Source organism: Podarcis vaucheri (genome assembly GCF_965113315.1).
Source record: "Podarcis vaucheri genome assembly, chromosome: 16".
NCBI classification, from domain to species: Eukaryota; Metazoa; Chordata; class Lepidosauria; order Squamata; family Lacertidae; genus Podarcis; species Podarcis vaucheri.
The window spans coordinates 13990255-14015167 of record NC_138754.1 but is presented as its reverse complement, the minus strand read 5'-3'; the positions used below and the strand labels follow the sequence as shown (position 1 = coordinate 14015167).

The following is a 24913-nucleotide window of genomic DNA, read 5'->3' as shown; positions in this document are numbered from 1 at the left end:
TCCATAGGACGCACACACATTTCCCCTTAATTTTTGGAGGGGGAAAAGTGCGTCCTATAGAGCAATAAATACGGTATCTTGTATATGTTTTCCCTGGTAACGAGGATGCTGGCTGTTGTGTGTGCATGTCCGTAAAATCAATACTGTGAGTTCTCCACAGTCAGGATCAGCAGAACACAGCTTGCACCCCGTGGTAAAAGCACAAGGCTGTCAGGAGCAGCTCTCTCTTTTAATCTGCGCTATTTCATGCTCCCCCTCCCCGCCACCATCGCCAACTATTTTGTGACAGACGCCTCTTAGCAGTAACTCAAAATTCAAACCCCATAGCAGCACAGCCATCTGCAGGTCTGTCTTGAGTCGCTGCAAGGCCCCCAAGTTCAGTATGCACAAAATCGTCCGGAGCATGTGCTGGGTAGATGTGCAAGCATGTTCTTCACACTAGAGATCCAGGGTGCTTCCAGACTGTCTCTATTTTCAGGCGGGGTTCAAATCACACACCAACAAATTCAGGTTGTGGCAAGTAATTGATTTGGCACAACAAAACTGCTTAACCCAACTTTTAAAAACAACAGGCTCTTTTTCAATAAAGGAGACAGGGAAACGCATGGGAAAATGGGACACGGACGAGCAAATTGACACAATTGAAAGCTCGCCAAGAACAAACCATAATGAATGCTCAATATATAGCCGATATTTACTAACCTCCCCACAAAATTTGCGCAAACAAATCAGAAGGAATGCTCAGCAAACGTCACCTGGAAGCAACCCAGTTCTTTGCACATGCTCAGGAGCACTGCCTGGGTTTAGAAAAGTTTACTTTGCCCATACTATGTACACATGTGTGCCTAGGAGGCAGGGAATTTGTTCCACTTGCCAACACCTCGAGTAAGGGCTCTGCAGAGGTCATTTCCACCTGTTTGGTCGCTGTTAAAATCTAAAAGGCACCAGATTAAAACCCCACCTTGGAAACAATAATGGAGTGCGGACGGGGGTGGGGGGGTGGAATTGAGATTGTCTAGGACCTACACACCCTCCAAGGCAGCAAAGTCAGTTAAACGTTTATTTAAGAAAAGAAAGCCAGGATTTGTGTCTGAGCCACACCTTTTTCCAAAACAAACCAAACCAAACCGCTGATCCTGGAAAGAGGACAGATAACACACGCAGAGCTTGCGGCTCCTGGCTTCCTCTGCTGCAGCCAACTTTAATTATTTTAATCAAGCTCTAGTCATATTTTAATTTAGTAGAATTAAAAAAAAAAATGCTGACCTGCTAGTGACATGGGAAAGGGAGCTTCCCCATTTGCATTGAAGGTAATAGGGAGAGGTGCCTAATAAACATGGGATCCCGGAGTTCAGGCCTCTGCCATTTCACAACAAGGCCTCGCAAGGCCTGCTCTCAGCCACCCCTCCCGTCTCCATTTCTGGAGGTGGACTCAGCCACTCCACCAATTCCAGGAAGTAGCAATCAAGTTAGCTAATTCCCTTCCTCACTCTCCAGAAGCGATAAGCAGAGGCTCAGGTTGTACATTCCAAGGCAGAGGCAAGGAAACCTCAAGCCTCCAATTTTCATGCACCTGGAATGCAGGCAAAGTAAAGCTCACACCTGTGAGCCCCCACATTTGCTGGCTCTGGTATACCAGGCAGTATGGCGGCAGTATTAAATGCTTCACTGCCCCATCATTCCGCAGGTGATGGTGTTAGGGAGAAGTAGTCCCTGTGTACAGACAAGCGCATGCACATATCACTGAGAAACCAAGAAATGGCACAAAAGGGGGCAATAACGGCCTTAAAAATAGCATGAAATGGCAAAAATTGCACCTTGCAATCCCAGAAGCCTTTGCACCAACCTTTGAGTCCTGTGGAGAGTTGGGAGTTTGAGCAAGGGGACTTGGAGGGAGCGACCGTGGTGGGGTTTGGTAGATTTTTTTGTTTTTAAATTGTTTTTTGAGGGTTTCCAGAGGTTTAGAGGGTGTTTGCAGGCTTTTCCAATAGTGTTCCCAATATATGCGATTTCATTAAAAACATGCACTTCCTTGGAAATCAGCCCCCATGTAAACGGGGAGTTGCCTGCTATGTAGAAATCTAACACCAGAGATAAAGTTCAGCTTCACAGCCTCTGCACCACACAGGAAGTGCTGCCACCATCTGTGAAGGCTGCAATGCGGCTGCAGGTGGTACAGCCCAGGCTGAGATTTACCACTTGATTTATGCCATCAACAACAGCAGCAACTTACCCTGTCAAGGGCTGTGCTTATTTAGGCTGTGTTCAACACCCGCCCGCCCCCAAAACACAAACCTCAACCAGGCAACTGCTAACCACAGCAATACAGGCCAATGTGCAAAACACAGACATACGCACCTATGTTAAAAGGCGAGTTAATAAATCACACACGCACCCAGCTGTGTCAATCATCCGTTTCCATCCTCATGGTCACCTGTACGGATCACTGGACAGCTGGGCTTGAGTGTCACCTGCCATTTCAAGATTCCCCACAATGCCCTGGGAATAGCACTGCTCCCTAGCAGGGCATTGTGGGTATCCAAGCTCACTGCCAGCCACCAAGACCCATAACAGGGAAGCCCACCTAGGAAAGAGCCCTCTGCCTACCTGAGACGCTTTGCCAAAGGCCTCTTCAGACCCAAAGCCAGCCTTGATCTGATTTTAGATGAAGCTCAGGCTCCAGAACCTGAAGGAAAACACCTGAAGGAAAGCCGCAACCCAGCCTTGAAGAAAGAAGCATTATCAGGCACATTCCAGCCAGCAAAAATATCCAGGGCCTTGTGAGGGGCATGGCCAGGGGTGAATGTCAAGGGCTGGATAGAGAGGCTTCAAGGGCCACCATTGGCCCCTCGGCCCAAGGCTCCCCACCCCTGGTTTAGGACTTCCTGGGCCCAAGGCTCCCATTGCAGAATTGACCCAAGTCTAACAAAGGAAGCTGTGTGTGTACTGGAGGAGAGAAGGCAGGCAAGAAAGAAAGAGGGCGGTTTCCTTTTGCTTAAAATTAAAACGGGTCCTATCCCTTATTATCAGGGTGTTCCACACCCATTTCAAACAATGCAGCATCAATTACCAGCTCTATATGTGTGCCAATTGCTTGCATAGCTTTGGGAGACAATGGGGGTGTAGCTGAAAGCAGGCAGCTTCCAGGTCATGGAGGTTTATGGTATAAGTTAGCCCAGAGCTTATTTTGGGGTGCAGGGGTGTGCCAACTCCAGTTCCTTATTCGGGCTGCACAAAACAAGGAGCCCACTTCAGCCTCAATGTCAGCATATCAAAGACTACAAAAGTCAGGGCACCTAGAACATTCAATATGCATCTGGAGTTTTATAACTCTCTTGCAGCACCCAAAGCAATTCTGACCTGTATTATCAGGTTGTCAGCAGTATCCACATTACAGACGCAAAACCAGGTTTGCTTCCTAGGTGAGACACAGAGCTGTAGCTGTTCCCAAATGAAAATATACCGGGGGAGTTCTACACAGGTCTGCTGCATCCACACATTACTTTTGCCTTTCAACATCTGAAAGTGTGCCAAGGGCCTTGCAAGTTTTTAAGGCAGAGGCAAGCCCTGAACACTTTTTGAAATGTTGTTAATCAGATCAAGGTTCCACCTAACTCACTGCTGGCTACGCAGCAGTCACTCTCCAAGGCCACAGGGCCAAACGACTTCTTCTCCCTTATTATCTGCTGCTGATCTGTGAAAAGGACATGTCAGAATTCAAAACTGGGGTCATCCGCATGCAAAACAGGAGAGCCACCTTTGGGCTACACCCCCATCCTGCTTACCCTGTATTTGGGAGGGTCACAGAATCACAGAGTTGGGAGGGACCCCTGTGGTCATCTAGTCCAACCCCCTGCAATGCAGGAATCTCACCTAAAGCATCCATGACAGTAGCCAACATGTAACCATTACTGGACTCTGTGGTTCCTCTTAGCCCTGACCATTGGTCCTGCTAGCTGGGGCTGATGAGAGTTGGAATCAGACAACTTCCAGAGGGGCACAGCCTCCCCATGATATGAGAAGCTCATGAGTCAGGGCCTATGCCAGTACCTAGAAATCCAGGATACACTGGGCCTTGCTATGGAGGCTCTATCGTGGGTCAAAACCCATGAAAACAATATTCATGGACAAGGCTGGGCTTAAATCGTACGAAAGATACTTCACTCTCCTGTATAAAACTGAAACCCTTACAAGTGCCTTGTGGCCTAGGCAAATATCATCTCAACATGAGGCACACCTAAAGCTACCTAGTGAGCATAAGGCAAAGAGAGAGAGAGTTTTGAAAAGGCAAGGTCCCCTGATCTCAAGCTCATCCTCAGCCACAGTGCTATACCAATGCCATAACTGAGCAGCTACCGCTGCCGCCACTTCCTCCTGTGGCAAGGAGTTCCACAAGGTAACAACGGAACCCACACATGCCTTTCTGCCCACCTTGTTATCTCCCACTAGAAAAGTAACTAGACTTCTTCCGTTTTGTGACCACAGCCCTTGGGGCAGCTGAAATCATTTCCTAAGGAGTCATCATCAGGGCAACTCAGTCCTTTCTTGCGTAGACTGGAAGCGGGCTCAGAAGAAAACTTCTCTGCCCCCCCCCCGCCACACCAGTTTCGTCATCCCTACATTCCGACCTCCGTCAGAGATCAGTCGAGGACGTGCCTCAGTTGAAAGAAGCAAAAGACAGTCTGCAAGGATACATTGCCAAATTGTCTCATTTCCAGGAGAGGGGTCTGCTCAGTGATGCGGTTCAAATTCCTCTCTCTCTCCCCCCCTCCTTTTCCCCCTGCATAAATAGAGACAATTACTCATTCAGACCTCATTACTCAAAAGCAGTTGCACAGAGTTAGGAAACCACATTCCCCCTCCGCCTGCTCTATCCCATTGATAACAGATTTTGGCGCGGGGTGAGGCAGGCCCCACTGAAAAACCCAGTAGAGAGAGATACCCAAAATTGGAAGGGAGATGTAGCAAATTGGGCTGGGGGGGGCAGTTGCAAAGAAGCGCCAAAGAGGGGTGAAAGAACGCTCAGGAGAAACTTTATCCAACAAGTTAAAACTCCAAAATAAAATTGTACACGCAGTCCTTAATACAGTCAGTAGCAAGCCCTGTTGCTTTCAGTGGGGCTAGCTCCCAAGTGCGGGCCCCGATCCCAGCCATGCCTACTCACAAGTTAAGTCCCACTGAACTCAAATGGGCTTGCTCCCAGGAGTGTGCCTAGGATTTAAGTGTAGCTTAGTCTGGATGAACGCTCTTGTCCTAAACATATTTCCTTTGGATTAAATTTTGTCAAGTGTACACACACACACACACACACACACACGTGTGTGTAGGAGTAAGCGAAAGATGCATACAGCTGTAGTAGTTCAGTTGGTAGAGCACGAGGCTCTCAATCTCAGGGTTCTGGGTTCGAGTACTGCTTTGGGCAAAATATTTGCATTGCAGGGGGGCTGGACTAGATGACCCACGGGGTTCCTTCCAACTCTACAATTCTATGACATCACTTTCAAGCAAGTAGACTAAGGGTCACAGCCACCTAGTTTCTGGTGTTATGGCAGTGAATACCTATAATCCGGTTGATGAAGCAAAGGAGCCTAGCGGAGGTGACATCATCCCGCAACGCACATGTTCGCACAGGCCGGCGTTTAGATGCGGGGCAAGGCAAATCAAAGGGCCCTGAAAGATGCCTTAGATGCTGTCCATCTAGCTCAATATTGTCTACACTGACTGGCAGCAGCGCTCTAGGACTAGAGGCAGGAGTCACTCTTATCGGGGAAATAGAACTTTCTGAAAGCAAAGCAAATATTCAGCCACGGAGCTTTGGCCGTTCCCCAAACAGAACAGGGCGCCTGGGCGGGGAGGGGGAAAAAATACATCGTTTACACAGGATCCCCTTAAACCGGAGCGCCATTTACCCTAAAACTTCGGAAAACCCACCCGGACTCTTTACTTTCAGACCAGACCTCCCCTGTAGCAGAAAGAGGGGCGATCAATTTGAAAACACCGCACATGATTAGGGAAAATTTCTCCCCACACGAAAAGGGGGCTCCAAGTCTCTCTCTCTTTTTTTGGTTCTCCCAAAGCACCCACCCCTGACCCGTCCCACGCCTTAAACCTGGGTGGGAACTATTTGGGTGCCGCGGTTTATGAACCACAATTATCTGCACCGCATAGCATATATCCCCCCTCCAGTCCTCTGGCTCTGCCCTCTTAAACCAGGACCGAGGCCTCTCTTGGAAACTCAGGCACGGAACAGACCACGCTGAGAGAGAGAAAAAGAGTTCACCAGCACATGTGCAGAGCGCGGCGGCTCGGACCACAGCTCCCCGACGGAGCGAGCGCAGCTTATTAAGGCTGAGCCCCGGCCCCTCTCCGCCGCAGCGTCTCCTTACCTTCCCACCGGGGCGTCGCAGGCGCTGTTGCGAGCGAGACACCGGGTCGATCAAGCCGCGTCTTGCGTTGCGCCTCCACGCCCAAAGCTGGGACTTTTAAGGCTGATGTCAGCGCTAATGAGGGGCGGGGAGGCGGTGCCACCCCAGGCGGAGGGAAAGCGGAGGGGGGAAGACGGGGAGAGGTCTTAAAGGCGCAGGGCGGCCACTGGGAGCCGGGCAAAGGGTTTCCTCGGGAGCAAGCCTCGAGGGGGATCCACTGGCGCCCTAAGGACCCCCGCTTTGGGGAGTGAAGCGCTACTTGACTGCAGTTTGGGAAGACTTACTTGCAAGTAATTCGCTCGCGGTGGGACAGTCCCGGGGAGGCTGCCGGTTTATTCGCGAGTAAGTGGTGTTCTGCTTGCAGCGTGCTCCCCTCCCCGTTGCAAGCCCGTCTTAAGTCCGGAGTGAAAATAACAACCCGAAGTCCAAACGGGGCTTATTCCCGAGTAAACGTGCACCACGCACAGAAACACACGCTCATTACATACCCCGTGGACTTCCTGAGATCTGCACCTCGCACACGCGTGCTTGCTCGCGAGTAGGCGGCGGTGAATGCGGGTGGGGTTTTGCAGCGGCAGGGCTGGATCCTAGACAAGTTCTCGGGTGCGTTCAATGGAGCTGATTCCGATCCAAGGAAAATTTGCGGAGGCAGCCAGCCCTGTCTCTGGACGGCTGCGTTCCCATGCATGCTTACTCCTGAGCAAATGCCACGAAATGGGGCCTTTTCCCGGCTGCGCAAGTTCAGGCTACTGGAACTTAACCAGAATCAGTTCCATGAGGACTAGCTCCTATATATAGCTTAATTTCAGTGGCGCTTACTCTCAAGTAAGCGCACTTAGCGAACTCTATTGCGCTCAGTCGGTACTTACTTTTGGGTGAAAGCTAATAGGGCCCCGAATTAGATAACGAGGCTAGATTGGGTTTTTTATCTGTCCCAACTGGCCCTGGGAACTCCCCCCAGACCGCACTCCTCACTGGCCCTTGTTTCACACCTTGTGCACCTATCTGGGAATGGATCCTTGAACTCTTAATATTGCTTGGCTGGATGAAGGAGAGAGAGAAAAGTGTGTGTGTGTGTGCATTTGCTGCTATGGGCAGGGACATGCTTGTTCCCCCATCCCTTCCCGGCACTTGCAGAACTTGGCATCCTGAAATGCACACGCCAGCTCATTTAAACAAAACATCACGTTGCTAGTCCTCAAGGCTGCCCCCCCCCCCGCAAGTCTCCTAAGAGATGGTTGGGGTGCTGAGAAGGAATGGCTTCTTGGTCTACTCCAGGCATTATTCCCCCCCCCCTTTGGTGGCAAGAGGTCTCAGACATCAGGGGGAAAGTGGGGACATATTTGTAGAAATATGGGAAACGGCCTTATGCAGACTCCAACCCTTGGTCCATCTAACTTACCATTGCCAGCACTGACTGGCAGCACCTCTCCGAGTTTCAGGCAGGGTTCTTTCCCCCGCTATAACTAGAGATGCCCTTGGGGATTGAACTTGGGGCCTTCTGCACTCAAAGCAGATGTACGGGATAGCTGCTTAGTTGATAGAGCATGAGACTCTTAATCTCGGGGTTGTGGGTTCAAGCCCCACATGGGGCAAAAGATTTCCTGCATTTCAAGAGGGTTGAGGTAACTACAATTCAATGATTCTATGAAAAACCTATTTAAAACAATTAAAAACCCTGGGTTCTTATACTGGGCTACGGCCCCCCCGTTGCCCTCCAAGGAAGGGCAAGTCGTGGCTCTGTGGCAAAGCAGGTGCTTGGCATGCAGAATGTCCCAGCCTGATTAGAAGGATCAGGTAGCTAGCAGGCCTCCTGTTACCAGTCTGGGCTTTATGGACCAGCAATGCGACTGAGCATAAGGCAGGTTCAAATTATCTATAGGTAGTCAGCCAGCTTTAGAACCCAGCATTTCTCAGTAAGGGAATTTCTGAATCTTGGGTTGTGCATTCCCATTTTGGAAAACAAAAGCTGTTTTTGTAGTCAAGGGAAAACAGTCTGTTGTTGCTTTTTAACAGGAGGGTGGTGCTTGCATGATGGGGGGGATTAGAAAGGTTAAATGCACCTGCAAGCTCTCCGTGCCCATACAATGGCAATGGGAAGCTGGAAGAAAGCGACTTGCCTGTGGCTGTTTAGCGAGTCGGAGGCAGAGGTGAGAGTTGAACTGAGGACTCCCAGGTTTGTCGGCTTTCCACCCCGGTCCTTCTGCAGCTCCCAGATAGCTACGGAACCTGATGCCCTCCGGATGTTGCTGGACTCCAATGCCCATCAACCTCAGCCAGCACGGCGAGTGGGGAGGGATGATGGGAGTTCAAATCCAACATTGGGAGGACTGCAGGTTCCCTATCCCTGAGCTAGAACCTAAACCCCAACAGAAGGTGAACAAAGGAGCCATATACTGGAGTCAGAACATTGGTCCATTATGCACACTGACTGGCAGCAGCGCCTTCCCAGTCCTACCTGGAGATGCCAGGGATTGACCTAGGACCTTCTGCATCTAAAGCAGATGTTCTGCCACTGAGCTATGCTCCTTCCTATGTTCGCAGTGTTTTTTAAATCCTACCTTGATAGAAGTAATTTGGGGAACCTCTAAGAGCCTGGACAAAGTTGCCTTGTTGTTCGCATCTGGCCCAGGCAAGCTGCTGGTTATTACAGTATGAAAGAACAGTTAACAGAACAGTTGAGGAACAGAGCCAGCGTGGTGTAGTGGTTAGAGTGTCAGGCTAGGACCCAGGAGACCAGGGTTCAAATCCCCATTGGGCTGTGAAGCTCACGGGGTGAACTTCTCTCTCACCTTAACCAACCTCACGGGGCTGTTGCAGGGATTAAGCGAGGATCTCATGTACACTATCTTCAGCTCCTTGGAGAAAGTGTTGGGATATAAATGCAACAAACAAACAAACAAACAAACGGTGTTCAACAGGGCTGCAATATTCTGTGAACTGACTGGAAACAAAATGATTGGCTGTCCTGTATAGGGCTGATGGGAGTTGGAGTCTACAGTCATACATACCGTGCGTGCGCAGACGTGGGTTGCGAACGCTGCGGGTTGCAAACGTGCATCCCGCATGGATTATGTTTGCAACCCGAGCTTTCACTGTAACAACATCTGCAGGGTGCCACATTGCCTAAGGTGATGCTAACTAATGCAGATCTGAGCAATCAATTGCAATATGATTTATCAACAAGGTTTCCCTTACTGGGCAGCAACACTAGTGCTAGGGGCTTTCTAGGCTCTCACCATTTTCACATGAAATTCAACCATACCAGCAAATTCAGGTTGCACAATTAAAAATCCTTTTGCACTCTTGCACAACAAACCATGTTCCCTCTTGAAATCAGACTTTTTGCAATAAGGATAGTGACAAAGTGCGGGGTGATGATGACTTAATGCAGCTGTTGTCTGACCTCCCACAAGCAAATCAGGCTGAATGCCCCCAAAAAGCAGGCTGTCTAGAAGTTGGGATAGGAGAGAGATTTGATTCTGTTTGAGTTTAAAGGCAAATCTACCCACTATCCGCTTCCTGAAACATGCAAACTGAAACACGGTCATCCTTCGAAAGTCACACTTCTCTGAATTCTGCAGTGCTGTTTTCCAACCAAGTAATGGGTGCAAAAATGCATGTACTAGTTGAAATGTGCACGCAAAATGTGCATTTTAGAGATTCTCACAATGCTGACAAATTTTCATGGGGACTTAAAAAAGAATTTGCAAACTGATGTAGAAACGTGGAGGGCTGGAATTAACAATGTAAGAAGAAATGGAAAGGAAACCAGAATGGGAGAGATTTGCCCATCCCTAGCTGCCTTAGAATAATTCGCCGACTTGCTCACTTGGTTAAGCAGAACGCCGCCCTGCGCACACAATCGTCTGTCTCCCTGCTCCTTCCTGCTTGCATTACTGTGCCTGCTGCTGCCCTTCCCTCCAACTGCGTTCCTGCAGGACTCTTCCCTAGAATTCAGCCCCTTGGGGCCATGTGACTTGCAAGAGAAAGGCCAAATTTGGGGAAAAAGGAAGCTCTGGAGGATTTTTTCAGCGCAGGGTCATCAACCTCCTTTTTAACCCTGGATGGTCTGTGGGGAAGCCACTCTGAACAGAAGCTCAACAACTGTAATTGCAGGGAACTGGGATGCGGAATCTGATTGGGGTAGGGCCTACCAGGAAGGACGGCCCTTTTGGCACTCTGTGCTTGGGGCGTGTGTGTATGTTGCATCCAGCCCATGAGCAATCTCCGAAGCGATCTGGACTGCCCAACTAGATCATTCTTCTGAAAGACCTCCTAGTGGTTTTTTTTGTTTCTTGCTTTTCTTCCTTGCTTGTTCAACACTCCAAGTAGCTTCGCGAAACCGGATGTAACTCGACCCTAGGCAGCGCATCACAGTTCTCTGCTTTGGAGACAGGCGTCAACATTCAAAGTCGCTTCCTGAAGACCTGGTCAGTGAGCATGCATCCGGATCCGTTTGCTCAAAGGCTATTATGGTAAGGTTAGGCTACAGAGGCGCTTCTAGACGGTAATGCGCAGGACTAGCTCCAGGTTTCTTTTTTTCGTGGTTTTTGGACAACTGAGTACCACTGGGATCTCCCTTTGAGGTTATTTTAAAGCCCTGGTTCCTCCCAACACGCCGCCCAAATTGACCCTGATGAACAAAGTATTGAACTGCTGCTTGAATGCAATGCTGCTGACGTCAATAAAGTTTCCCTTTTAGAACACCTAAGGTTCAGAACGACCTGGTCTACCTGTTGCACTTCCATGCACTTTGCTATTCTAGGTGTCCCTCTCTGAATGAAAGGAGCTGTGAGTTGTGCAGAGACCAGGCAGCCTCCCCTTGGAGGAGGGGTCATCCTGCTGCTGCTTTGCATAGGGAACAGTTGAGGGCTCCTGTCCTATCCAAGGTTAAAGCAGATATGGGGCAATGGGGAGAAAACAACATGTGGGCAGCCCTTTCTGTGGCTATTTGTTTTACAGGCTCTTGCAATACACATATTGAATTGTCGAGGAAACATTTTTTTCTCTCCAGCTTAAATTGGGCACCCTCACATGCAGTGTAATGGAGTGGGGGGGGGAGGGAGAGGACTTCTGGGTCTCGCAATGAATTGTTGCAGCATGGAGTGTTGCAGTTTAGTGGTCCAGGCAGGCAGCCATGCCTCTTTTTCAAGCTATTCCATTCCATTCCATTCTTCCTCTACATCCTGGTTTTCCATTCCTTCCCATAACAGCATTCCATGGCAATTGAGCAGCCTCAGTCCTCGTTGGGCTATTTTTGGCGACTTCCAGCCCAACCTCCTTGGGGATTCCCCCCCCCCCACTATTTTTCTTGTACTTCTGCCAACCTTGGGGCTCCTTTAAGCTTACCCTCCTGTGCTTGGATGGTGCAGTCTTGGCTACATAACGGTTCAACACTCGCCTCTCAGCACTGGAAACAGAAGGAGCAATGAGGCTGATGACCTGTAACTCGAGACATGGATTTTGCCTGCATTGGCAGGGCACCTTTCAACTTGTAGAATGCTTTTAAAAAGCCAACCAAACCAGTGACAATACAATGTGGCAGCGAGTTCCACAGCCTAACTATCCCTTGGACTAAGTGCTAATTGCATGGGTCTGTGTAGGGAGGTGTCTGCCCTGAACCTGCTGCCAGTCGAATCGATAACAGGTAACACCCCGCCCCACATGCCTCAAAATTTTATAAACCTCTATTCTACCTTTCTGGGACCGATGGGAGCTGTAGCCCAAATGTCCAGAGGGCACCGGGATGGCAAAGGCAGCTCTTCCCTCTTCTCCACGTTAACGTAGGGAAAGTGTTGCTGTTCTGCTCAGGGTCCTGCTTTCAGGCTTCCCATAGTCATGTGGCTGGCCTCTGAGAGAACAGGATATGGGACCTTTGACCTGATGGGTCAGGGATCTTCTTCTCTAAGCTAAAAAGCCCCCCAGCGCTTTGGGCCTTTTCTGAAGGTGCGCATAACCTCGAGTCACCATTTTTCCCTGCCTCGGCTCAAACTGTCTCCATGTGGTTCATCAAGCTTATCTTATGCCCTAGCATTTTTCGCAGTTCCAGTTTCTACAACTGACACGACACCAGACTCAGTTCAATTTCGTTTTTTCTTTTCAAAGTCCCGTTTTACAAAACAGCACACCCCCCAAATTCCACCCCACCCCACCATAAATCAAAACACCAGTAGTTTTAATATATCGTCTCCCAGCAGGGTTACGAAGGTCCAGAGTCCTCCCCTCCCTATGTCAGCCTCAAGGCTTCCCCTTCATGTCTTTGGAGCCAGTAGCTGTTCCGAGCAGGACGCAGTTCCCTTGGTTAGCTCTATAGGGCACTGTCTCTCGACAGGAGCGTGGTCAAAATGGAGACACTGTCCCCCTCAGGGCATGTGTGTTGGGGGGGCAACATGGCCAGCTTAGGCTGTTGGGGGCCCCTCACAACAAGGTGGCCTGCTCGAACCGCTCGTCCCCCGGCTTCCGGCCAGAGCCCAGCTTCTGGCGGCGTTGCTGAGTGGCCTCCCGGCGCCGGCGGTAAGCCAGAAATTCTTCGCGCAGGGCGGCACAGCGCTCCTCAGGGCTGGGCAAGGGCACCGGGGAGCTGGACCCATCTAAGGCACCCACTGACTGGGAGTTCGAGGGCGAGCCGCTGCTTTCGCTGGAGGTCTTTGAGCCTGTGGAAAGGAGGGGGTGGGAGAGTGGTCAGAGGGCGCAAGGCAAGAACAAGCTCTCTCCAAGCGGGACGGATATATGGCAGGGGAATGAACCTTAAGCAACGTAAGCACACCCCAAGTCACCAACACAGATGCTGAGTCGTAGAGGATCTGCTGTGTGTGCGGAAGGCCTCGGGTTCAATCCATGACATCTCCAGGTAAGAGCTCCCACCCTGGGCTGAGATTTTGGACAGGTGCTGCCAGTTAGTGTTGCCAATGCTGAGCTAGATGGGTTTGACTCAGCAGAAGGCAGCTTCCTATGTTCCTACTCTGTTAATGGAGAAGGGCTGTAGCTCAGTAGCAGAGCGCCGGTTTTGCATCCAGAAGCATCTCCAGGTAGGGCTGGGAATGCCCACCCCCTGAAACCCTGCAAAGATGGGGCCAGTCTTTGCTGACAATATGTAAAGCACCTGGCTTCCTACAAAGAATTCTGGGAATTGTAGTTTACCCCTCACTGAGCTGCAATTTCCACCATGCTGAACCCCCCCCCCCCACACACACAGTGGACAGGATTCTATTGGGGAAGATGTGTGCTTTAAATGTACGGTGTGTGGATAATACTCCTTTCCCGTCCAAAAGGATCCAATGGTCAGTCCAGAGCCGCCAAAGGAACATCACAGAGAAGCTGCCACCTGCAGTTCAGTGGTTTGCCACATGGGGCAGCTGTCCTCAAATCACTCGCTCTGGACATAAATCTCTCCTTCTGGACACTATGAGAGCTAGTAACCTGGCTGCGCTTTAATGAAGGTTGGGGTGCTGAGGAGGCCATGTTGTACACCTCTGCATACTTAGCATAAGCCTTCCTGTGGGCTCCGATGAGCCACCATGAAACAAGGACACCTTTCCTATGGCTTGGTGTCTGTGGCAGCAGAGGGAGGCTGATATTAAGATTCCAGCCCATTACAACCTGCCCCACATTAAAATTCTGAACCAAGATGAGATAAATTCAAAAGCCTGTTCTGCCGTTTTCGACTGAAATAATGGACGCATCTACTTAACGTTGTGCGCATGTATATATCTCTATATATCTGCTTCTGCTCATCTGTGGCCTCCTTCCCCCCAACCCCCCCCCCCAAAAGCTTACTCTGCTTCTCCAACTCCTGTGCCGCGATGGTGGAGACCGGCCTTTTGGGATTCCCACTCCTATAAAGCTGCAGTGCATCCAGCAGGTCAGACTCCAGGGCGAACTCAGAGTCCCATTCATAGTTCTCGTCCACAGATGTGTTCCTCCTGGAAGCGATAAAAGGGGAGTTAGATACGGGGTGTGTGTGTGTGAGGAAACATGGAGGCCGAAAAGGCTAAGACTGAGAGAGCGTGAGATCCTCTCCACCAGGCTGTTTGCAGTGCTGACTGGTGGGGTGGAAAGCAGGGAGCCCAACAGGAAGAAGACAGAGCCAATGGCAGGCAGAACCAGCTCAAGTCTAGTTCCACCCTACCCTCCTTGTCTGTTGAATTCTATAAAGACAACACTGAGGATGGCAGTGACAGCCACTGGACAGACTGCTAAAAGTAAAAAAAAGGCAGGCAGATGGTGGAGGGCAGAGTGAGGTCGGTAGGGCAGTGCCTGCCCCATTCTATAAATTTACTCATATATTGCATTTTCTGCAAGTAAATCTTTACTCCAAGCAGTGCACGCAAAAATAGTAGCAGTACAGTCACAATACATTGTAAGACATGTAACATTACTGCAACGTAACACTAATAAGAAGTAATCAACAATTAACAGTTCATTTAACATACACAAACATTTACGTAAACATACAGCTTACCAATAGGACAAGTTAAAAGTATCCATAAGCAATGCTTCCAAATCGATCCCCCTCCACTCCTGTTTGGGTCTTTTTTTTCTTTTACATTTTCTTTATTGATTCCCCCCCCCCCAAAAAAAAAAACCTTTACAGATTTTAACATAGACCATAAATTACTTTATTCATCGACTTACCATCTGCCACTTCCATGGTTTCCAGATTTACTCTTAAATGATTCATATTTCACGTGTGACATTCAATATATCCATTTTGACGTATTTATTTTAATGATTAATGTTGTTGCTCCTATTTCACGTCTTGCTGTTCTAGTTTGTTTGGATCTTTTTCTGCTTCCACAGTTTACCAGTGTCTGTTTAAAGGAGCATCTCCTCCCACCCCACTTCACGGACAGAATGGCAGAGATATGGGGGTAGGCTTATATATTGCAAAGATCCATGGAACACAGGCGGACTCAGACAGTGCACAGAGCAGCCCCCATTATGACAGGAGAGCAGGCACAGGGTTGGGGAACCCCAGGCCTTGGTGCAAAATGTGGCCCCCCAGGCTTCTCCATCTGGCCCTCAGAACTCTCCCCATGCCGCTTCCTTCACCGGCTCTGCTTTGCATCCTCCTTGGGTGCTTTTGCCTGGAAGGGTTGTCCTTGAACTCCAATAATGCCTCTTGCTGGTTTGGATGCAGGGCAAAGACGAGCGTGCAAGCATGTGCAGAAAGGCAATCAAAAAGGAACTGGCTACAAATGTAAATTCTACACCTGTTGCTCCGTTCCCCTTCCCCTCTGGCTTCACCCAACCCAGGTATGTAGAAAACCCAGGTGCTTAGAAGGAAATGCGACTCTTGGACTGAAACAGGTTCCCCATCCTGTAACACCAGGTGAGTCTAATTCTCCAGATGGCCCTGGAATGGCAGCTGCTCTCCAGGGTCTCAGGCACAGGTGATGGGAAAGACTCTGATCTGCTGATTTTTTTAACCTGTTGCCTTCTGCATGCCAAACAGGTGCTCCACCACTGAGCTATGTTCTCCCTTAGAATACAGGAAGGTGTCTCGGTCCAGCTCAGATTCTTTGCTCCTGTAACCCAGTATTGTTTACTCTGACTGGCTGTTTCTCCCCTTACCTGCTGCTCCTTGAACCTTTGTAATCAGATATAGCAGGGATTGAACTTGGGGCCTTCTGCCTGCAGAGTATAGATGCTCCACCACCAAGGCATGGTCCCTCCGCCCTCTTGTATTGCAAAGGACCTTTGGGTGGTACAATGTGTCCCTGCGTGGAGATGTCTTGCACCCTGACCAACCTCCAGGTTTCAAATGCTTGGGCTCAGTTTCGAAAAGTTAAATTTAAAAGAATGCATAATCTGGTGAAGACTTTGGAAGCTTTAAGAATAACAAAATTAACATGGAAAGGATGTTCAGAAGGGAGGCTCCATCCTGTGGACACTGAGAGTATGGCAGGTGTGTGTCCTGCCTCCTCACATCCTGTTCTGCTTGCCTGCTGAAGTTGGAGAGCCTAAGAAGATAGGAAGCTGCCATATACCAAGTCAGACCAGCAGTCCATCTAGCTCAGTATTGTCTACACTGATTGGCAGCAGCACTCTGGGGTTGGAGACAGGAGCTGGTCCCCAGCTCTACCTGCAGAAACCAGGGATTGAATCTGGAGCTTTCTGCAGGCAAAGCAGATGCCCTACCAGTTAGCAGCAACCTTTCCCCACAGTAGGTTTTTCACTGGCGACAGAATTTTGTTTGCATTGGACTCCTGTTTTGATTTCCTCTGCAGTCTCCGCTTAGGGTTGCAGAATTAAGACCCTGAGAGGGCTCTAAGTGTGGAAAGGAAGGGAAAATTCCTACCACGACAGCATTCTCACATGGGGTTTATTGCATTAGTTTTACTGGTTATAACCTCTTGAAATCCCGTTTATTCCTCACTCAAGCTTTTGTAACTTCATCTGGCATTGTCTCTGTGCTTCCAGGTCTCGATGCACAGTCATAACGGCTAGAAACTTTTTATTTGCTAGACGTGTTTCACCCTGACTCATCCTTTGCGAGGTGCTCACTTGAGGCCCCCAAGCACTCTTCCAACCCACCAGAGCCTCCCGGGAAAACTGCAGGCCTAGTTCACCTCCGCTCCCTTGCCTGCCCTCTTGTCTCACCTTTTACAGATGGCAACCACCGAAGGGTCCTTTTTGAGTCTGCATTCTTCTCCCGCGGAGCTGCTTTGCCAGCCGGTCATTTCTGCAAAGGGGGAACTGAGGTAGCTACCCGCCAGCGACGGCGCCAGCGAGGGAGGTCTCAGGAAGGACACGCTGCCTCGGCCGCTGCTCTGGCTGGTCAGACTGCCCCTCGGCAGCTTCTCGGCGAGTGGCCCTGCCAGGGCAACGGCGACAGGCGACTTGTGTCTCTCAGGGGGCAAAGACTCTGGGAGCTCCTCCGCTGCGTCAAGCCAGTGAGGCTCTGAGGGGATGGCTGTGTAGGCAAGCTCTGCCTGCCTGCTGTCCATGGGGGGCTGAGGGGGCGACAGCACCTCCAACCAAGGCTCTGGTTCCTTGGGTGAGGGCGTTTCCGAAAAGGAACTGAGGTAACTTGGGCAAACCGAGGTCCCGGGAAAGGCAGCCTTAGCTGGGCCCGTGTTGGCGTGAGGGAGCCTGAGGAGAGATTTGGCCAAGGCCTGTACCTGAGCAGGGTCTAGATTGGCTTGCGTGTCCATGTAGGCTGGACACACGGTTTTGTCCTCATCCCCCAACCCAGTGAGTTCAGTGCTGCCCAGAGCCTCGTGGAGGGCTGGTTTGGAAGGTTGCTCCTCTTCCTCTTCTTCTTCTTCTTCCTCCTCCTCTTCCTCTGGAGGCCAGTCACCATCCACATTCATCTCCTTGAAAAAGGGGAGACTCAAGTACTGCAGAATCCCACTTTGGGCTGAGGTATTTGCAGGGGCTTGGCTGATCGGGGGCTTACAGCAGGTTGGCGAGGAAGGGGGTGGCGAGGAAGACGAGGAGGCGGCAGTGGCGGGCCCGTCCACGTGCCCCTCGGGGCTCTGGGTGGTGGTCTGGGCGCGCTGCTTGGTAGCCCCATACGGCATGGTCGCCACTGGGCTGATGTTGACAATGCACAAGGGCTCGGCCTCCTCCGTTGGGCTGCTGCTGCTGTAGTCAAAGTAGCGTCCCTGGCGGTAGCCGGAGGCCTTGGCTTCGCGGCGGGACCGGCCGGCGCTCTTGGGCCTCAGGGGGACGCTTTTCTGCCAGACAGGCTCTTCAGGCCTAGGGGGGGAGTAGACCTGCAGGTAAGGCTCCAGCTGGCCCAGGCTGCTCTCTGAAGAAGCCAGGGACAGGGAATAGCGTTCCAGCATGGCCGCCAAGCGTTCCCGAGGCGGCGCTTCGCTCTGCACCACAAAGCGGCCGTCGGGCCCGCGGCAGATGCGCTCCAGGGGTAGCGGCTCCCCAACGTGGCTCTCGTAGAGGGTGTATCTGGAGTTGTTCCTCGCATTGCCGCTGGTGATGTTGAGGCCTAAGCTGGTGCTGGCTTTCTCCCCCCACAGCAGGGAGCGGCGAAGGCTCTGATACGGGGAGGCCTGGAATTTCATCTTCACAACGCTGTCTGGGCTAGCAGTGCCTGTAGAATTTCTGGAGTGGGGAGAAGCCCCAAAATATATTTATATTGGTCAGATGGCAAGAGATTAGGCCCAGTTTCCCACCAACCCCAGCTGTCAAGAACAGACACCACCCTGCCCAAGAGGGAGGACCGCCAGCCTTGCAGAGATCGAGCTGCGCAAGGCAGAAGGCACGCTGCGGCAAGCAACAGGACTTGTGGCCAAAAAGGGGCTCAAGGTGAGAGCCAAAACACAAACTCAGGATCACCATGTGGTCCGCTGTACCACTTTTTGTAGCTGCACTGAGAAAACTAGCATGCTAAAGGAAGATGAGGCTCTATAACTTCTCCCTGACAAGGCAGGTATGACTTTTTTAAAAATAAAAAAAGCAGAAAGTGTATTTCAATAAGTGATTGTTTATACCAGCTCCCCAAATGCATGTGAACATACAAACTTCTAAGGGCCTTTCATCAATTTCACCTGGATAAAAATGTCTTTCTTGATCCCAAATATGGCAATTGGACAGAATTTGAAAGGGAGCTTGAGAAACCTCTGGTGATAACTCATGGGGTGAGTGAGGGACTCTACACTTGGCATCAGACATGGACAAAATGCTATTGCTGCAGATGATTCTATAAGCCAAAAAAGCATTTAGGCCTATGCTCATGTGGTACCAGGTGCAACATTCAGCTTACTGAGAATCGGTGTTCTCAATTATTATTATTTTTAAGACAGGTTTCAAGTCCGTAGCATTGCTAAGTCTGTGTGTGGGGAAATGCCTGGCAAAATTTTGGAACCCAGATTGCCATTTTGTGCTTTGCACAGCAACCTCGCTATGACCAGCAAATAAGTCCAAATCATGCAGATTTTTTTTTTTAATGACAGAATTTTGCAAAATGCGTACTTATCCAGTTCCTACAGGCCACAGGATTCGGCTTTGAAGGTCACAGAACTTCGGTGCTTTTGCATTTGTGAGTGTTGGGATTCACAGAACATACACGCAGTGTGTATATGACTAGGATTGTGGTGAAGAAGATTCCCACCAAAGGCAGCTGCACCATGCGCTTTCACAGTTCAGATTACAGTGCCGGGACTAGATAATACTAATGATCAGACATATTGCAGCTCATCTGGTGTCTATGGAATATGGACAAAAAAATTTAACTGATGCAAGTGGACTCTTAATTATTTGTTTTTATTATTTTGATTGGTTTGTTATCAGTTCTGTTTCAACCCGAATACCAGTCACTGGAAACAACAGTGGGAGAGGGCTATGGCATTCACGTCCGGCTTGCCTCATGTTGAAAGCTGCTTTATGTTGAGTCAGAATATTGGCCATCAGAATCACTCTTGTCTACATGGACTGGTAGTGGCTCTCCAGGTTTTCAGATGGAGAGTTTCTCCTAGCCCTACCTGGAGATGTCAGGGATTGAACCTGGGACTTTGTACCTGCAAGGCGGATGGCTCCACCGCTGAGCTATAAGCCTTGCCTGTTGTGGGACTCTGTTTTTGCCGTCCTGCGGAGCCCTGCTGCAGCATTTCCCTTTCCCACCCCACTAGACGCTTCATCCCTCTCCCTCTGGCTGTGGCCTGCAAAACACAGGGCGGGCTGAGCAGAAGCAACAGGGGAAGGAGCTGCAGGGTTGGCATGAGTGGGAACAGGAAGTGATGTCATGCGATGGCGTGACTTACTGTGAAGGCAGAAGCTTCTTGTTGGGGGAGAAGACGGTTGGTGGATCTGGAAGGTCACGAGAACATAAAGGGGAAATCACACGGAGAGCAACTCAAAAAACAAAAAAGAAGTGACAATGAAAGGGGACGGGACGACTGCCACGTCACGGCCAACAGACAGATGCACGCACACACATGCCCGTGTCAGCCTCAAACTTGCCCTGACCCCCACTCCCTTCCAGCTTCGGTTCCAAGGACCACCTCCCTGTCCAGCTCAGAAAACAAGCAGGATTTTCTTTTTCCTCCTCCTTTTTTTAAAAATGCAGTCCCTTGCAGCTTGCAAGCAACTCTAGTCATGCAGCGGCACAAATTGTGAGAGGGGAGAACTGCACATCTTCTGTGGTCACAGACATCAGCATCGGGCATAGAATTCAACCCTCTTGAGGATCCCAGCTATTACTTAAGACACCAAGTTTCTAGTCTTTAAGGATGCAAAGACTGAAAGGGTGTGTGTATGTGTGGCACCCCCCCCCTCAGGTGCTGAGAAGGGATTTAATGTGGCCAGGAGTGGCTTTAGATGTTGCATGTGTTACTCCTCTCCCCACTGTCCCCCTTGGAAAAACAGCAGACTGAATTACCTAGGAAAGAAAGCCAACGAAGGCAATTTGCTTAATAGAGAATAGAGCGGAGAATCTACTTCCTCTTTTAGAATTTAAGTGACCTTGATGGCAAATTTTGCCCCCACCCTGGCCAGGGTATTCTGTCCTAGCTAAAAGGTTAGAACAGAAATGTGGACCATCTTGCAAATTTTCCTGCAGCCTCTCTACCCCTGCATTCACCTTGCTTCCTTGAGTTTTTGTCTGGCTGGAGTGTGTCCTTTACCCCAATAAAGTCTGGACAGAGGAGAGAGGAGCAAGCGAGCACATGTAGAAACTAGCCTTCTGCCCAAAGGTAAAATTGACATTTGTGGCTTTGTCCATTTTTTGCATCTGATGGTGTCCCTGCCGCCCCACCCCCCAGCATGTGGTGCTTGGTTGTCCAGAACGGATTGGAGCCATCAGGCTAAAGAAGGTTCCTCACCTCTGGGACAGACCCATGTGGAGAGAAATAAGTAAGTGGACTCATGCAATAGGCTGAGAAAAACGCACCACCTTGTCTCAGAACTCCTAAGGACAGCACAGTGAAAACTGGCTGGCGGCAAGTTCTGGATATTATTCAATGACAAAGTGTGTCTGTATGCAAAGCGGAATTTAACCTCTGCAACTCATTGCCGTGAGGCAGAAAACTTTGAAGAAAGAATTTTAGATTCATTCATGGAGGAGGAAGAGGTCTTTCAATGGCTTTCAGACGTGACGTGTACATGGACCCTCCACGTTTGGAGGTAAGAAGATGACAAATATCAGACACTGGGGGCGAACAACTGGGGAGTGCTTTTGCAGCCACGTCCCACTTGGGGACTTCCAGGACGCTTCCAGCTGATTTGGGGAGGTGCAGAATGCAACTGGTGTAGCTCAGACCTGGGCCTGCTTCCTTTGATCACTTCACTCCGATCTTGTGCCTTTCTCATCGGCAACCAGTTTGTGTCCAAGCCCAATTAGAAATGCTGCGTTTGGCCTTTGCAGTCTGATGGTGGGAACCTATGGCCCTCCAGATGTTTTAGACTACAACTCCCATGATCCCTGACAATTGGCAGTGCCGGCTGGGGCTGATGGGAGTTGGAGTACAGTTGGAAGGGACAGAGATTGCTCAGCTGTGCCTCAAAAGGTTTTTGGATGCAGGCTATCACCTCCCATGGAAAGCTACCTATGCACAGGTCCTGAGTGGTGGCCCTGTGGAATATCTCATCACCCTCTAAGCTGCAGCAACTGAGCACACAAGACGGGGCCTTTTTGGTGGTGGCACCCCGGCTTTGGAACTTTTTGCCCCTGGAGGTCCTTCTGGCCGCCTCTCTGCCTTCAGGTGTTAGCTTCAAGTTCCCCTCATGCACTTTTGACCTGGGATATGACTCTTAGCATATAGTAAGCTTTTGGTGGACCATTGCTGTTGTTGTTTCCATTTGCAGCTTAAAAATAAATAAATCCATTGTATTTTTGTTTCTTATTGGTTGTGTGTATTTTTATATAAAAACCCCATATTGCTAATGATTGCTAACTGCTTTGGGCGTCCCATGTGCAAACATAAAAAGTTGGGAGAGAAGAAAAAAATATTTTGATAAATAAATGTTTAAAAGCTAGATCAGGTGAATTCCACCTCCAAGGTAATGAAAAAAGAAGCTGAAGGAGGACCTTAGCAACTGCTCTCAGGTGGGACAGGAAGGGGAGCTTGAATTGATTCTGTTTGGGATCTTGCTTAGCCTGCTTTTGCTGCTACGTCTTGTAACAAGGGCTGCCAACATGGCACCCATGGGTGCAGTGGTACGCTTGAGGTCTTTCCCAGCTGCCTCCACAGCTTCTGAACCCCTCCTGCTCACTGACAGCCTTGGTCATGAAGTGATGAGGATGCTAGGGTTCCCCCCACTTTGAAAAGTATGCTTTGTCTCTTTCTGTTTTGGGAGCTGATCTGGGAAAAACTGCAGACAGCTGCAGAAGGAAGTTGGAAGAGTGGCGCTCTGCCCCACTTGCTAATTCAGCTCTATGCGCTTTTATTTGGAAAAGCACAACCTGCATGAATGTGCTTTCTCTTTTTCTGTCTCTCAAGGGGGTGCCAATCTGGGGAAGGGAGACAGAAGTGAATGGAAGGGCATGCACTCAAAAATCCAAATGTGCCCACAAAGTTAAAAAAAAGGGTGGCGACCTCTATGCTATGAGTTGCTTTCCAGGCTTTAAAATAAATAAATGAAGAGATATTCTTTATGCCACACTTTAAATAAATAATATTTTTTTAAAAAAGAAAATTCCCAGTAGATAGCAAACCAGGGTATCCACAATGATAACTGCTAGAAGCAAACTCAAATGTACCAAAACATAACAGCTCTTAAAAAAATTAAGCCAGATGCTGTTGCCTGAATGGATTGGGCGAATCTGTGCACACTTTCTTATTCTGCATATTAAAAGTGTATCCTATAAATGCAATGGTGGGATCCTCAGAAGGCTGGATTCTGCACCAGACACCATTTTCTGCAACCACAGGGTCTTGACTGTTTGCCTCACAAAATCATCAGGTGGTACTCAACGCTAGTCCTACTCAAAGTAGACCCACTGAAGCTAATGGCCATGACTAACTTAGGCCTGTTCATTTCAGTGGTCAACTTTGAGTAGAACTTAGTTGAATGCAGCCTATGGAGTTGGGACAGTGGAGGTTGTGTAGACCAACCTTGTCCAGCTCACTGCAGAATCTGCAGAGCAGGATGCAATGACAGCATCCCTGACAAATGGCTGCTTGGCCTCTGAGGCAGCCTGGCCCACCATTGAGTTTTATTGTAATGTCCAGTTAAAATCTGTGCCCTGCAATTTCTACCCACAAGCTCAGGGGTGGGGAATCTTTTCTGGCCAGTGGGCCCAATCCTTACCTCCCCAACCCTGCAGAGATGCAGCTGACCTGCCAATCACTTAGCATTGCTATGACAGCAGATGTGCTTTGAAGCCCCGATTATCAGGACTTCAAAGCGCAGTGTGGAGCTTTTGCAGACAGCCCCACATTGCCCTTTAAAACTTCAGAAAACAGGTTTTCAAAGGTTCAAGGAGCAGCACTGGGAGGGAGAAGTGGTTTCAATGGGACCAGCACAGAAATGATCAAAAGCTCACTTTAAGCTCCCAATTGTGCCTCTGACATCAGGTGCAAAATGGGCGGATGTAACTTGCTGCAAATGGTGCGGCAGACCAAGTGTGGCTCGCGGGCTGGAAGTTCCTTATCTCTGTTATTAGATCTGGTCTTGCCCTCTGGGGCGACAGGAGAACATGTCTGCTCAAACTTTCTGCGCAACAGCTCCTTACCTTGCCTGCGTTTGCGGAGACGGGCAGCTCGCCTCTGGTTCATGATGCAAGCCGCCATTGTGCTGAAGATGACAGCCGTGCTGAGAAAGCAGACCCCGCCAATCACTCCTGCCAACACTGGCTGAGGCAGGAGCTCAGGGAGCTGGGTGCGGGAGGGATACACCTCCATGCCTGGTGGGAAGACGGGGAATGTCACACCATCACAACGGCAAGGGTAGGAAGAAACCTCAACATGGAGGAAGAATCGCTGTAGAAGCCCTGCTGCATCAGAAAATAAGGACTTTTCTTTTTTAATTGCAAACTGACATGGAAATGCTGGGAAAATGAGAAACTGGGAAATTCGCTCACCCCTTCTATTAATAAGAGTGACATTTTAAAGGAGCTTTGGACAGCTCCAGTGGCCTCCCGCAAAGTGAGCTAATCCTGAGGCCACTGTAGGTTTTGCTGCCCCCTTTCTGGCCCTTACCTATTGTGGAGACATTGACCGTGTTGCTGGGGTCACTGATGTAGCTGCCAGCAAAGGCCACCAGGCGGAACTCATAGAAGGCGTCCTACAATGCGGTGGGGGGTGGAGGTGGGAGGGGTGGGAGAGAAAGCAGGGGCACACTGTGAAAACCCTCTTATGGTCACTGTGGTCGTACTGTAAACCCTTCTCCCACTTAACAGCATCAGAAGGGGAATCATTTTGCTTAACTAATTCCACTTTTTGACAGTCCCAAGGAAAGGCAGGGAGCTATGCAGTGCCCTGAAGTCAATGGAAATCCAGCCCAACCCAATCCCAGCTTTTGATATTTTGACACACTTTCAAGCAGCAAATGTTCTACTCATGTAAAAATACCAGGCAGGCCCC

General features: G+C 49.8%; 2 protein-coding genes across 7 annotated transcripts in view; both read right to left on the bottom strand.

Annotated features, from left to right (window-relative positions):
- TAGLN2 (transgelin 2) overlaps positions 1-6534 on the bottom strand; it is a 30170-nt gene extending 23636 nt beyond the window's left edge. Inside the window, exon 1 of the mRNA XM_082202854.1 lies at positions 6387-6534. The gene's annotated coding sequence lies outside the window, so the exon portion shown is untranslated. The remainder of the gene's footprint in view (positions 1-6386) is intronic.
- Positions 6535-12554: 6020 nt separating this feature from the next.
- IGSF9 (immunoglobulin superfamily member 9) overlaps positions 12555-24913 on the bottom strand; it is a 72244-nt gene continuing 59885 nt past the window's right edge. For 4 of the 6 annotated variants that reach the window (XM_082202707.1, XM_082202708.1, XM_082202705.1 and 1 more), the window contains exons 16-21: positions 24530-24614; positions 24064-24234; positions 20153-20243; positions 17031-18494; positions 14205-14350; positions 12555-13081 (exon numbers count right to left, since the gene is read on the bottom strand). In XM_082202707.1, the coding sequence (XP_082058833.1) occupies positions 12846-13081; positions 14205-14350; positions 17031-18494; positions 20153-20243; positions 24064-24234; positions 24530-24614 (2193 nt within the window). In that variant the 3' untranslated portion in view covers positions 12555-12845. The remainder of the gene's footprint in view (positions 13082-14204; positions 14351-17030; positions 18495-20152; positions 20244-24063; positions 24235-24529; positions 24615-24913) is intronic. The other 2 variants (XM_082202710.1, XM_082202709.1) reach the window with 1 other exon arrangement.